The sequence below is a fragment of the Momordica charantia genome (genome assembly GCF_013281855.1).
Source record: "Momordica charantia cultivar OHB3-1 chromosome 1 unlocalized genomic scaffold, Mcharantia_2.0 BLBB01000001.1, whole genome shotgun sequence".
NCBI classification, from domain to species: domain Eukaryota; kingdom Viridiplantae; phylum Streptophyta; class Magnoliopsida; order Cucurbitales; family Cucurbitaceae; genus Momordica; species Momordica charantia.
In genome coordinates, this window is record NW_028275157.1 from 18367223 (window position 1) to 18382964 (window position 15742).

Below are 15742 nucleotides of genomic sequence, written 5' to 3' on the forward strand. Positions count from 1 at the left end.
TCCATCAATGAAAACCCATATAATACATTTTAAGTTATTACTTGTTTTTCTATATGCAATGAAGATTTCTTTCTTGCATAGTTGTTTTAGTTAGATTGTATCTAAGTTTGTGCCACTACTTTTTTCTAAGAAAGAAGTCCCGCATTTATCGATTATCAAACATATAATTAGTTCATTGTTGAATTAGGATTGATAATTGAATTAATTTAGACAAACATAGGAAATGCAATAGACACCCCTATAATTCTAACCTAATTTTGATGTAAATAGACAAGATTAAAAGATGGGGAAGACACGTTTTTAAGATAAAAGTGAAAGTGCTGTAATAAAAAAAAAAGTGAAAGGAATATTAAGAACTAGGGTGTGTTTTTTCTTTTTTTCCTTTGGAGACCATTATCAAACACAGAGCAATCAATTCAAGGGCAAGACATATCCTTAACCACCGACCTGTTCCTTGTTGTTTTGAATAAAAACATGTGATTGTAGCTGGCCATCAGCTAGGGCTTGAAGCTCTAGCTACCTTCATGTCTACAACAAAGGCAAAGAGTTTTGTGTGTCTATTCAACTTGAATTTATTGTATGCCAAAAAGGAAAAGAATTTGGCTTTCTTTTCATTGATATTATTACATTATTCTCTAACCTCTAATTTTATGTTTTTCGTCCACGACGGAGTAGTAGAGTGTTATGTTAGGGGTATCGATAAATTATTATCTAACACTGTTTACACTTTGCTATTTTGATTCTAAAAAAAATATTAGGATAAATTTTTATTACACATTATTATACGTTATAGTTGTTAAGGATCCCACATTGAAAAGAAAAGAGAGACCTTACAATGTTTCATAAATATTGATATGGTATCGGAGTCCAACAAACTCAAATGAACATCTGGTCCAAAAATAGGATTCGACTAAGATCGATGAGTCAAAAGAGCCACGATCTGATTATAGTCTTTGTGGAACTCCACTTTGTATAATTTGTTGCGAATTATTTTTACCTGAGAATTCTTTCAAGTTGTGGGGTTTGAAATTAAACCTGAGAAGTTGATATCTTTTTCTTCCAACTGTTAGAAAATATGGATGAAATACTGAGACAAATTAAAATATCATTATTATATGAATATAAATAGATTCTATAACACCTTTAGAAAAGGATCACGGGAGTGATTTGAAATCCTAAAAGTGATAAAGAGTAGAATACAAAAAAGAGTGATTTGGTGGAATGATTAAACTTTTGATTTTCCCATTGAAAATTAGCAACTGGTTCTCTTCATCCCAACCTATATATGGATTGACACTTTGGGCTTTGTTGGTCTGATGCAATGCATGGTAATTCAAAAGCTTTTTGGAACTTGCCTCATTTTAGCCCAGCAAAATCCTATCCCAATCCAATCTAACTCTCCAAATTCTAATGTGGTGGGTGAACGAGAAAATTATGAAAAAATATATATATAATATATGCTTTTGCCCTTTTAAAAAATCATCTTTTAACCAACAAAAAATAATAATAGTAAATGATCCATATTAATATTTATGGGTTCCATCTCAAAACCAATCGACTATGAGAGGAGTAGACCATGTCTATTATAAACCATTGTAAGGTCCCTTCTCTTTTCAATGTAGGATCCTTAACATGCCCCCCCCATGATCATGACTCTTTTGGTGTATCGATTTTGGTCGAATCTCATTTTTTGTCTGGATGTTCGTTTGAGCTTGTTAGGCTCTGATACCATATTAATATTCATGGGTTCCATCTCAAAATCAATTAACTATGAGAGGAGTAGTCCATGTCTATTAATTATAAACCATTGTAACGTCCATTCTCTTTTCAATATGAAATCCTTAACCATCCAACCAAAATTAATGTATGTACAATGTACTATGAAGATAATATAATCTCTCGCTGAACCTAAAAAATGTTCATGGCCTAGATATTAATTTCACCCATGGCCATTATTACCATTGAAATCCATAAAATTAAAATTTGACTCGTACAGGGTTAAATAAAGAAGTATATGTATTGTTAATTTTTTTTCTTTTTGTTGGGTGGGGGAGTATTAATTATAGTAATTAAATTGATTAATTGGCATTTGGACCCACTGATTGACAAAGTGTCCCACGATTATGTTGAGAGAAAAGAAACATCACATTAAAATCATATCACGAAAGAAAAGAAAAGGCACGTGAAAAGGGATGGAGAGATTAGAGAAAAAACTTGAAGTCTTCTTCGTCTCTATCTTCATTAATTATTCCAAACATTGTGAGCTCACGAGTCATCTATCTTTGTTATAATTTATCAGCACATTATTAGTACTTTATTTTCTGGCAAATTCCATTTTATAGTAATGTTTCCCTAAACAAAGTAGTTTGATTTATTTAACGCCGACACACAAACATGCATGGACTTAAATTTCTTAACTAAAAGCATAATATAATATTTTATATATCTTTATTTTATTATTATTTTGTACTCTTGGAACGAATTAAATCTTGCTGTGTTCCTTCATTTTGAATTTAAATTACTTAGAAAAATTTTAATATGAAGATGGTAATTTAAACGTTATAAACTTGATTGCAAAGGTTTTTGATGTGCAAGGTAAATGGCAAAATGGAAAGAAAATGAGGTACAAATAACACAATTTTACGTGGAAATTAAACTCTTTTTTATATAGAAACATCTACCAATGGAGAAGAATTTACTATAATAGTAATAAAAAAAACTAATTGTTCCCCTATTAGAAAGTATATGAATTTGTGTAATTTATTTGGTACACTATTTGATTTGTGAGTGATTTTTATTTTATTTTTTTGTAAAAGTAAATGTTTAGTTTGAGAGGGTAAGAGGTAAATGTCCAGAATTTGTAATAAGGGTAGAGTCAGAAATTTTCTTAGGGAAAGAGGAATTTGCATATACAATATAATCTTCCGATATTCTAAAGATTTTAGAGGTACAAGTTAAAAGAGAAAAATTAAAAAATTTAACCTTACTCACTCTGCCTCTGATTATACTAAGACCTATAACTTGAGATAGATAAAATTATATATATGTACCTACTATTGTAGATAAATCTGACTTCACAGCATTAGACGGTTGTACAAATTTGTTAAGGGTTTTAGACCTAACAAAAGTTTATGATGTACAGAGAGGCATGTTAAAGTTCTTGGATCTAACAAAGATTTATAATATATATGAGCTACTCACCTATTGTTAATTGATTTTAGATAAAACCTTATGAATATTGATAAAACTTATAAACAAGAAAAATCTTAGAGTTTTCACACGAGATTGTTGGATTTGTAAGGGGTGCAAACAAAGTCCTTTGGTTAAGAGAAGAAAATGATTAATGCATGGTCGTATATAAGAAATGACAATTATATATCTCTATTGTACGAGACCTTTTAGATGAAACCAAAAGTAAAGTCGTGAGGGGTATGTTCAAAATGGACAATATCATACAGTTATAGAGATACTCGGGATGGTTGGAATACTGTTCTCCTTAATAGAGATATGAAAAACAGGGGCCATAGGAGAGAAGTTGGGGAAGTCATATTTGATTTTGCAATTAGTCAATGAGAAGGCAAAGAAGAGGGGCCATGGTAGGGCAAAGGAAAACAAAATTTTGCTTATCTCGTCATTTTCACCGTACCATTACAAGTTAAAGACTTTGTAGTTTTGCAGAGTTAATACAAGTGCATGCATATGTGTTGTCTGGTTATTTCTTGATTCTTGCTTGTCCCAATACTCACTCAAAATATATTCTTGTCGTTGACTGCAAAAACCCAAACATAATTTTCTACCCCCCTCCCCTTTCTCTTTTCCACGCTCTGATACGTACGCTTCTTTGCCACTTCTTAACACTGTGATTTTGCATATAATTAACTTCAATTTACAAAGTAAAATAAAATAAACTTATATATTCATAATTGTTATAGAGAGAAAATAGAGATCAGACTAAATAATCGAAGAGAGGAAAGAGAGTCGAAGAAGGAGCGTATCCGAAGAGAGGTATTTGGGTCGGGGTGTGGCCAAGAACCTCTCCAATGCACCCCGACCCTGAATGCAGCATGAGGTCCACTCCGTTTAAGATCTCCTGAGCATAATAGACATAAATCTCTACTACTAAAGACCCCACGTGTTGTAATTAAAAAGATAAAAAAAAATAACAATAATGATGTCACAAGTTTATGTAAGAAAACATGAAAGTTCCCCAAGTGGGTAGAACGTTTTGACAAAGTCCATAACCTAATATTTCAAATTATGAAATAATTAGGTAAGAAAACAACCAAATATTGTCTCAATTTCTGACCATTTGTTGCGTTGTTTTCCAGAATTTTAAACCACGAAGCTACTCTGATCAACTCCCTTCAAAAGCAAATTCTCTACTGCATATTTTTAATGAATCCTTTTTTATAAATAGACGTAAGGGTTTTTTCATATTTTTTATTTTTTTACTTCAAGTGGCCCTTTGAAGAAGTGGAGATTTCTTTCTCATTCTTAAAAATATATTTCAAAAATAGAAAGTAGTCTAAGGAAGCCGATTTTTCTCTTCTTCTTCTTCTCTCTCTCTCTCTCTTTTTTTTTTTTAAATATTTGACTAAGATTTTTAAAATCAATTAAAAACATCAAATTAAAGGAGAAAAAAAAACTACCAAATAAATCGTAGATGTGTGTTGTTGACTTTTAGCACGAAACAGTGGGCTACTCCTTTGTAAGCTTCTAGACACATTAATCAACAATTCAAAGCGACCAAAAATCTTGTCAAAGTCAAGGGAGAGGGCAATTTAATTTTAAAGACGAAGCAAACGTGTGTGTTTTAAAAGTCAACAAGAAACCTCCATTATTTTGGAATTCAAACCCCAACAGTAGCATTCAAAACACACAAGTTGTTGTTACAAAAAATGTTCGGTTTTTCTAAGCTAATCCCTTTGACCATCCGAATGTTTTATGGTAACCAAGCAACAGCCCTCCATCGGCTTGGTTTCTCAAAATTTAAAATACTTCTCTGAATATTCAGCATCAATGTTGTAGAATTGCTCGACAACAGGTCGGCCCACTACATTGCTTGACTCATAATGTTACGCTTTCCACTCCGACCCATATTTATAATGTCATCTATTTCTAAAACGTTTTTGTTACGCAACTCTCTTTTATTTATTATTTATTGCCTTTCAAAACTTATATATGTATTTTTTTAATTTTGTTCTAAGCATATATATATCTCGAATGATTCAATTCACCTTACCCGTAAAAAAGTATTAATATCTCTTCTTCAACTTTTAATAAAATGAAATGTTTGATATCTATTACTAATTACGGACAAGTCAATATTTTCAATACACTATAATCTTTTACGAAAATAAAAGATTTGTTTTCATTGACGTGGACATTTTGAATATTCGATTATATAAGTTTTACTTATAAAAGATTAAGTAATCTCTAATTTTTTTTTTCCTACCAGGACACTAACTAAATAACCTTTTATTAAAAAAAAAAAAGAAAAATCTCAACTAAATAACCTGTTACGTGTAACGTGTCAATGTCCCGAATAGGGAGTTCCAGCTTGTGGGTCATGGATGTGCATGAAATTCAATAATGCCTCATCTGGATGAAATTATTGGTTATATATTGACAAGTGTCGTTCAATTTTATAATTAATTTATTGCAATTTGATATTGAATTTGCTTTTTATTTTTTGAATTTTTATAACAGAATAAAATATGGGATAGAGGATTGAAGAACCTCCAACATTTAGAAAAAAAAACAAGATACTTTAATAGAAGTTGGACTCTTATTTATTATTATTTTTCCTTGAAAAATGGTTAAACTCTTGTTCATATATATAGGTTGGTTTAGTAAATCATCTTATTTTTAAAGAACACAACAGAAATAAATTAATTATTACATTGCAATAGAAACCAGAAGATTGAATAACGAATCTAAAGTTATTTAATCTTTCCATTTCTCACTTTAATTTATAATTTTTTTCGGATTTGGGAGATAAATTAATTATTAGACTGCAATAGAAACCAGACGAATTAAAAAAAAAAACCTAGAGTTTAGCAATAAATGTTGGCTTTTCTAAGTAGAAGCAAACACAATCAAAACTATTTATTAAAACTAAAGCTTTTTTTGCAAAAGGTACAAAGAGGTTGCCTTAGCCAAATTTTCCATGGTCGTCTCTTTTTTTCACTAAGAACAAATAAGAATTGTATTGAACCCTAAAAATTTCCTTTCCTTTGAATAGCAATTTGAGGCAATGGGCAATGTGAAGTAACTTCAATTGTTCAAAGCTCAAAATGAACCAACAAAATCCTACATTTGGCCTAGTTTGTTTTCCTATTTTTAAAAACAAATATTCATAGAAAAGGGCCAAAATTAATTATAATTAATCTTTACGCTATTTTAGATTAGAAAGTTTTAGTATAGTATTTGAAGCCTTGAAGGAATTGTTCAGAGGTTGAGATATCGTGGTAGAGATAACATCATGGATGACTTATCGGTCCAAGGGACTAGGGTTAATTGAGAGAAAATGAGTTCAAACCTCATAATGGCCACCTGTCTTAAGAATTAGTAATTCCTATTGTTTTCTAACCCTAAATGTGTTAGGGTAAGACAGTTGTCTTGTGAGATTAGTGTGCGTAAATCTGGTCCGAAGACTCACGGATATTAAAAAAAAAAAAAATTGGGTTAGAGATCATCCCACTGAAACAATGTGTAAACTCGTTAAAGTAAAAATTTATGTGTGTTTAGTAAGTGTTCATTAGAAAGATGTTCGAGCTTACACAATTTCTTCAATTTTATATTCAAAGTATTATATTTAAATGCTCTTATTGGGTCTATATTTTTGCTTTTGTTTTTATTCAAGAATTTTACATATCTTGAACTTAAAATGAACTCAATAAAGGTAGTATAATCTAACCTAGAATGATTTATTATGATCAACTTAATTGCGTAAACATTTTAAATTCAAACTTTTCAAAAAATTTAAATAATTATAGGAGAGGCTACGTACAATTGATAACTTGCTTTTTTTAAAAAAGAAAAATTATTCTCAATATTCTTTGTTTTATAATCAATTTCAAAATTTGAAAAACTAAAAAATCAAAAATCAAAATTTTTATGTGTTTTAAAATAAGACAGAATTAAAGAAAAAAAAAGTCTTCAGAAAAAACAAATTGTGAGTAAACATACCTAATTAACCTAAACCGAACCTTAATTAAATTAACTTTAATCAATTGCGTAAACCTTTAAAGGATTATTGTTGTCCATAAATATATTTTTTTAGAAGATCAACAAATGAACCGAATATATTCCTATGTCAAAAATAGACCAAACAAATTTAAAGGTTAATTAGATCCATGAAGATGTAGACTATGAAAAATGTAAATTAGATGATACTTACCTCTTAAGACACATACAAATTGGGCAATTTAATTTCCTCCTCTTCTCACTTTTCAACAATGTTGACTTCTATGCTATTTCTCTTCAAAGTTTTTTTCTGACTTTTCAATTTGACGAAGATAGGAATTACCAATTATCTTTTAACCTTATTGACCCGATTTATTTATTTTTTTTTTTACATTTGGTTATTTTTGTAATTTTTGTTGTAATTTGTTTATTGCTTATCGTTAGACCTTATTTATTCCAAGCGAAAAAGTCAACGATTTTAGGGACAGGGTTGGTTTAGGAAAGAAAAAGGGGAAAACCGAGATTATACTTCTTTACAATTCCCAATTGAAATCAATTAAAATTAATGATAGGAAAATTCTTTTACTTGTCATATGTACAAGGTTATTTAAGTTATATTTAATTACTAAGTTCATCGTCATAATATTTTTATTGAATTAAATAAAGCACATAAAAAGTAAGTATGAATTTCAATTTACTTGGGGTTTGGTTTAATTTTTACTGAAACAAATATATGGTTTATGTATTTATTAAATAAAGTGTAAATAAAAAATACTCCTTATTAATTGGTTAGTGATCCAGTTGTGCTAAAACTTTTCTCCAAGCAATTTTTTAAGGGAAAAAAGAGTCCTTTATATAAATATTATATTTGTGGACTTGATAAGAAAAATATTGGATGGGGACTAGGGAGACATCATCAACTAGTTTCGTAAATTAATTATATTAATTTTAAAAAAAAAAATCCCATAAGTTGGCGAAGAAAACTATGTAATTGCAATGCAACTGTCATGAGTTTTTTTAAATAAAAAAATAAAGAGACAAAAACAGAGCCAAATTTTTACCTACCCCTTCTTTTTAATGCTTAGCATGAAGAACAGGTTCAAACTAAAATTCTAATCAACTGAAAATGGAAGAAAACATAAAATAAAATTGATAATCCAACGTCATGTTCACGTGATTCAGCACCAAATAATAATTTTAATAATTTATATCACGATCTTATCGGTTATCGCCAATTAATCTATTTGCAATTATATTTCTATATCATAATCCCCTGATTGCTTTTGTTAAAAAACTATCATAATTAATTAACATTTCCCATGTTTGGGATCAATTTTTATAAAACAAAATTTTATATATATATATATATATTTTTTCATATTGGACATATCTGAACTCATTATTATTATGCACTATATAACCTCCTTTCCATTTTCATCTTTCACAACCTTATGCTTTTTATATTTATTTTTACTTGCCAAAAAAAAGAAAAAGAAAAAGGGAAAAATAATTCTTTCCACCTTTCACTCTCTTCAAGAGCGAGAAAAGTGAGAAACGAAAGGTAACAAAATAATAGAAGCTTTAATAATTCCCACCCTTTCACTTTTAGAAATTAAGCCTTTTTCTAGAATAAAACTTAAATTCTCATTTAACATTTTTTAAAAACGCATTTTGAATTCTTAGTCAATTTAAAAAACATAACAAAGGTAGGTGACCACTAACAAACTCCTTTTTCTGAAGACTGAAAACAAAATAAATCTCAAATGAACTGTAATAATGGATGGTTTAATTGGAATTTATTGATAATGTTTTAAATTAGTAATAGCACAATTGGAATCCATGAATGGATGAGATCGAGAAACATAATAAAAGAAATTACGAGATAATTAAAAATATATATAGAGAAAATATTAATGTCCAGTGTGTGTGTACATGTAAAATGATTAGCGTGGGATTAGGCATATAACAGTGGAGCCTGGAGGCGTTGATTGGTGGAGAGGAGAGACTGTGAGGTTGAGCAAAACATGAAAACGGCACAGCTTTGGGCGTATTTCCCTTGGCTCACAAATTGGCTGCTTCCGCCGGCAGCCGTCGCTGTCTCCAATAAACAAATCCGCCTCTAAAGGGCCGCGTGGTCCTCAGTCCCAGACAAACAATATCTGACCTGGCACACATATGTGGACCCCCCTGCCCTCCCCTCCCTCGACATGCCTACGTGTTCGGGCCCCGCCTGTCCCTTCTCCACCCAGCACTCTCACCACCAAATATTTTCCCTTTCCCTCCCGCATACGTGTCATTCCAAAGCCACTCCCCTATATAAACCCCCCCACTCTCCACAACCCTCTCCACACACTCACCAAATCCCATCATCGACTTTCCCTTTCTTGATAATGGCCGTTGATTCTCAGGTTTGTTCGTCCCCCCTCCCTCTCCCTCCGCCGCCACCGCCTTGTGACAAGGGGGCCAAGGCCCTCCGTTTCATAGAGGACACCACTAAAAATACCGACCCGGTTCAGCAGAGGGTGCTGGCCGAGATTCTCACCCAGAACGCTAACACCGAGTATCTCAACCGCTTCCGCCTCAATGGAGCCACCGACCGGGACACCTTCAAGTCCAAGGTTCCTGTCGTTACTTACGAAGATCTCCAGCCCGATATCCAACGCATCGCTAATGGCGACCGCTCTCCTATTTTTTCATCTCATCCCATTTCTGAGTTTCTTACCAGGTGAAATTAAAACACTGCTCTTACACACAATTAATTACTCCAATTTTTTAGATTGGGGGCCGGGTTTTAATGAATTAGACTCATGTGTTCTTCAGTTCTGGGACTTCGGCTGGGGAGAGAAAACTGATGCCAACTATTAAGGAGGAAATGGAACGCCGTCAGCTGCTTTACAGCCTTCTCATGCCCATCATGAACCTGTAACAACCCTTAATTACTCTCAATTCGATTATATTAATTGTGGGTGAAGGTGAAGGTGAAGGGAAATTATTAATTGACAAATTCTTTAATTTTGTTTTCAGGTACGTACCGGGGTTGGACAAAGGGAAAGGGCTGTACTTCCTATTCGTGAAGGCGGAGACAAAGACCCCCGGTGGGCTGCTGGCACGTCCCGTACTCACCAGCTACTACAAGAGCGACATCTTCAAGACAAGACCCTACGATCCTTTCAATGACTACACAAGCCCAAACGACGCCGTACTCTGCGCCGATTCCTTCCAGAGCATGTACACTCAGATGCTATGCGGACTTCTAATGCGGCAGCAGGTCCTCCGAGTGGGCGCCGTCTTCGCCTCCGGTCTCCTCCGCGCCATCCGCTTCCTCCAGCTCAACTGGAGACAGCTGGCACTCGACATCTCCACCGGAACCCTAAACCCTAAAATCACAGACCCTTCCCTCCGAGAATGCATAATCTCCAAGTACCTAAAAACCCCACATCCTGAGCTGGCGGAGTTCATCGCCGACCAGTGCTCCACGGAGGAATGGGAAGGAATTATCACCCGAATTTGGCCCAATACTAAATATCTAGACGTGATTGTTACGGGAGCCATGGCTCAGTACATTCCGACGCTGGAATTTTACAGCGGCGGATTACCCATGGCTTGCACCATGTACGCTTCCTCCGAGTGCTATTTTGGGGTTAATTTAAACCCAATGTGTAAGCCCTCGGAAGTGACATACACCATCATGCCAAACATGGGCTACTTCGAGTTCCTGCCGCACGACACGTCGTCCCCTCCGATTCTGTCCCGGGACTCCCCGCCTCGACTTGTCGACCTCGCTGACGTGGAAGTGGGCAAGGAGTACGAGCTGGTGATCACCACCTACGCGGGGCTCTGCCGCTACCGAGTGGGGGACGTCCTCCAGGTCACGGGATTCCACAACGCTGCCCCACAGTTCCGATTCGTGCGGAGGAAGAACGTCCTCCTCAGCATCGATTCCGACAAGACCGACGAGGCGGAGCTGCAGAAGGCGGTGGAGAACACGGCGGCGCTGCTGCAGCCCCACAACACCACCGTGGTGGAGTACACCAGCTACGCCAACACCAAGACCATCCCGGGGCATTACGTCATCTACTGGGAGCTTCTGGTGAGAGACGCCGCGAATCCCCCGCCGGAGGAGCTGCTGAACCGGTGCTGCCTGGCCATGGAAGAGAGCCTGAACTCGGTTTACCGCCAGGGCCGGGTCGCCGATAACTCGATCGGACCGCTCGAAATTAGAGTGGTGAAAAGCGGGACGTTTGAAGAACTGATGGACTATGCGATTTCAAGGGGCGCGTCGATCAACCAGTACAAAGCGCCGAGGTGCGTCAATTTCACGCCCATTGTCGAACTTCTAGACTCTAGGGTAACTTCCGTACACTTCAGCCCATCCATGCCGCAGTGGACACCCGAACGACGTCGTTGAGAGCCAACACAAACCAACCACAAAAGAACAGAACTAATGAATAATAGCTCAAAACCCATATGTATAAAAAAATGAAAAAAAAAAAATCAATATGATGTTGTAGCAGCCAAGCAGAAAAGGGGATAGAGTTTGAGTTTGTTGGATTACGCATATGGCTTTTAAAAGTGTTTTTGATTTTAGGGTTTTTTTTGTTGGTTCTAAGTTCATGTGTCTGTGTAATTAGTTCAAGTAATGTCTAATATATGGGCTTCATGATGTAATTGTTCTTTTACATATGTGTCTGTTGGTCTATTTTGCATCATTTGTCTTTGGCTTTCCCTTTTCTTTTATGAGAGTAAAGAAACGCAAAGCAAAGTTGTTGAAAGTGTTTTTAAATATGTGTTATATAATTTATTGGAGGCAAATAATTACTTTATGAAATATATATTTGTTGTTGCTTGCTTCCTTCCATAAAGCAACCAACACTACATCATATTTCCATCACAATTCATTAGATGCATTGCATGTATCTATTTTTTGGTTTATTCGTAATTAAATTAATAAAGTTCATCCTCTCCTGATCTTGAGTGTTTAAAGATGTGTTTGATAAGCATTATTTTTGGTGTGTTGCTCACTTACTCTTCCTAATGAAATGGTTTCTCTTTTTTTTTTTTTTTATAAGTAAAAGAAATGTATTTAATAATCATTTTGTAACTTTTAAAAATAGAATATAAATATTTTAATGACAAAATTGAACCTAAACTTTAGTGAGTTTTTGAATCAATCAGTTTAAATTAATTTACTTTTTAAAAAAATTGGTGACTAATTATGAGCAATTTTAGAGTTGTCATTCCCAATATAGCTCAATAAACAAAATACCTATTACTATTGGTTCAATTCTTACCCCGCCTCTTAATACATTAGGCACTACTATTTTTGTAGGAGCTAGTTTTTTTGGTTATGTTGGAGGCTTTTTTACTACATTCGGATATCATGTATCTATTTAAATTTGTGGCTAAGTTCGAGTATTTGGCGTGTTTTATCGATATCATCCTAGCATTTTTCCTTTTGTTTTTCCAAACCTATTCTAGACAGTTTTGAAAACTAGAATGAAAAGTAAACCTTTAACTATGTTTTTTTTTGAATTTGGTCTAAGAACTAAAGAATGTCTTAAAAAGTGGAGTAGATTACATGTGAAGGGAAAGTAGTTTTGAACAAACATTTTTTAAAAGAAATAAAAAGAGTACTTTAATTTTGAAATACAACAAATACAGAGAATATGCAATTGGCAGCATGTCAGGAATTTATGTGAGTTATTTTTGCAGATACAATTCCGAAAGGCTGAATGATACTTTTTAAAAGACGTTAAGACGTGTTCTGCGTTTTCAGATTTTTTTTGTCCTTTTTTTCCTCCCTATTATAATTTGAGAAATTAAAATAGCTACTTTTTTTTCAATTGATAAATGTATATGAATAAACCATTTCATTAGCTCAAACTTAAATATCAAGATTCGGTTTCATAATCTGTTTTATATATACTTTTAAAAAATAAATTTGGTTATTTACACAATTTATTTGCTTTGTGTTTGTGCCCTCTTTCACATAATACTTTTGAATTCTTATTCAATTTTTAAAAAACATAGACAAATTTGTTAAAAAAAAAAAAAAAAACCTCTTTTTAGACTAGAATTTTAAAAACTTTATCACAAAATAAATAGCATAGAAGATAAATGTCCGCTTTAAGACAAGATAACTAGTCAACCAATCTTGGGATAATGTCCTTGTTAAAATTAAATTCAAAGGGTACAATTACTCTATCAAATTAAAAAGGACTAATTAAATCACTTGTATCTATAAATCTTAGAAAACTTCAATTCCAGCCTTAAATTTTGAATTATGTGGATCCAAAAGTGGGTTTGGGTTTATAGATAGTGGGATAAATTAGAGTTTTGAAGAACAAGTAGTAATTAGGACCAACAATATCATAGTTTGGATTATGGTAAGAGAATAGTTGAAATTTTGTTTGGTCATAATTGAGCGAGGGAGAGATATATAGGCGAGGGGTATGTGCATGGAATTTAGCGCACGTGGAAACATATTCTTAGTGTGGTTGTCGGAATTGGATATTTTTGATGTGTTGTGTTGTCTGTTTGGAAAATAGCAGGCATTGACCCATCGGTTTTCCTTTTGGCCCCTTTCCCTTTGGAGTCTTCTCCCCGGCCTCCCCCCTCCCTTGCTTATGCATCCTCTCGTTTCTTTCTCCTCTTTCCTTTTCTTTTACCAAATCCCTTCCTATTTCTTTTCTTACGTTCGTTCCGTATTTATTGAACTAATTAAAAAAACATTAAAAATTTATAAGCCCCACAGGATCTAAACTCGATATTACTTTATTATTCCTATTGTCTAATCTTTTTTTAATTAATAATCGTGGAGTTGGAGATCCAACCATCAACCCTTAAAATGGTAGTAATAGATATTGTTGGGCAGTGTGAAGCAACCATCCATGTGGCAGAAGAAGGGAGGTTAGGGAGGTTGTTTAAGGTTTGAGGAATAAGATGTTCTTCATACCTTAGGCTTAAGGAAATATGCTTTGGAACCTCGTCAAGATCTTAGCCTAAGGTCAGGCTGATGTGTCAATAATTAAAACTGATCGACCTTTGCCATAGAACTCGTGCTTAGATTCTCGCATATGTGTTTAGTGACCATGCGTTATGCAGCTTCACATTTTAATGCCTATAGATACATATGGTCCTCTGGGGATAGCATAATAGCAAGGGCTATGGACTTTGTGGTATCACCTACCATGAGGTCTTGATTTCAAGTCATGCGCTGGTCACAATGTTATTTAGCCTAATCAACGAGCTTTAGTTATAAGGATTCACAACGCAAGTCACACGTCACGATGTTTGGGAAATCAAAAACTGCCTATAAATACATGAGTAGACTTCGTATGTAGGTATACGAAATATTTGATTACTCATCTTGAGAACCCCTTGGATTCTACTTTACTTGATTCTGTGTAAGAGCTGCTATTTTCTTTCTTTTTGAATGTGTCATTTGCACCTTCTGAATCCTCATTCTTTGATTTTTTCTAAGAAGTCAGATCTCACTTTTAAACATGTATTTTATCTACTAACTTATGTATAGATTGACTGTTATCTTAGGACTAGAACATTGTTGAGTTAAATTGATCAGGTGCGTTGTTAGGCCTCTCGACTTAATTTTTATTTGATCAACATTTGATTAACTTTTACTCTGCAATCTCTTCAATAAATAAGTTTTTTCTTTTCCCCTTTCTAACGACTTTTATTGCATTAATGAATTAGGGTGAGGATTAATATCAATTATTTGTAGCCATTAGCCAATAAAGATTGAATGCGTATTGACTAAAAGATGGGAAGCTCTAGGCCTATTAAATAATTATGTCTTTTTCTGATAATTAATTAAATAATTAATTTTTTTAACCTTTTGAGAGATTAGTTGAGTTTGTTACGTCAAGTTTTTGAATCCTAGCCTAGGTCCATGTGTTTGTTATCTTTAAATTAAATACCAAATTCATGAGATGAGAGAGAAGGTTACAGCCACTCGTCATTCAACATTAATCAAACCAAATTAGTTGTCCAAAAACCTAATCTAAATGGCCTTAATTGCATTTAATAATGCAAGGGTTTGGTGACAGCATATACCATAATGTATAGTTTTTATAAATTATACGTTAAAAATAATTTTAGAATGGATCGAATGTATGTTTCACATCCCACGAATCAAATCATAACGGCATTAAGAAAATGATGATAATATAATATATTTGAGATAGCTTCTCAATATCTTATAAGTATTCTTTTATATTATGTTAAATACATAAATTTGTTCTTCATATTTGAAAAGAACGATAGATGTTTGATTTTATTAATGAGGTGACAAAGTCAATGCCGTGATATTTTTAATGGCTGTAATCTACTTTCTATAATTATTAAGATTTGGAGTCATGCATGTGATTAAATGAGTCAGTATCTAATTGTATGGCTGGAGTGGGGTGTCCAAACCTTTGAATTAAATGGTTTTTCTAACTAAATTAGTAAAAGGTATTTTTTTAGTAAATTAATAAAATGCATTGTAATATCACATAATCACTTTGTCAATGCATACCTCCTAATTGAAAATAAC

At 33.5% G+C, this 15742-nt stretch overlaps 1 protein-coding gene across 1 annotated transcript; it reads left to right on the forward strand.

Moving 5' to 3' along the window:
* Positions 1-9538: 9538 nt before the first annotated feature.
* LOC148213378 (putative indole-3-acetic acid-amido synthetase GH3.1) lies at positions 9539-11867 on the forward strand. Its single transcript, XM_088126833.1, has 3 exons — positions 9539-9913; positions 10009-10110; positions 10213-11867. Exons 1-3 carry the CDS (start codon positions 9579-9581, stop codon positions 11594-11596), a joined length of 1821 nt encoding a protein of 606 aa, XP_087982959.1. The 5' UTR covers positions 9539-9578; the 3' UTR covers positions 11597-11867.
* Positions 11868-15742: the final 3875 nt, after the last annotated feature.

What these genes read in the sequence shown, in the direction of transcription:
- LOC148213378 (XM_088126833.1), top strand. Translation starts at nt 9,579, where the DNA reads ATGGCCGTTGATTCTCAGGTTTGTTCGTCCCCCCTCCCTCTCCCTCCG. An exon ending in ATTTCTGAGTTTCTTACCAG is followed by an intron (nt 9,914 to 10,008) that starts GTGAAATTAAAA and finishes TGTGTTCTTCAG; the next exon opens with TTCTGGGACTTCGGCTGGGG. An exon ending in CTCATGCCCATCATGAACCT is followed by an intron (nt 10,111 to 10,212) that starts GTAACAACCCTT and finishes TTTTGTTTTCAG; the next exon opens with GTACGTACCGGGGTTGGACA.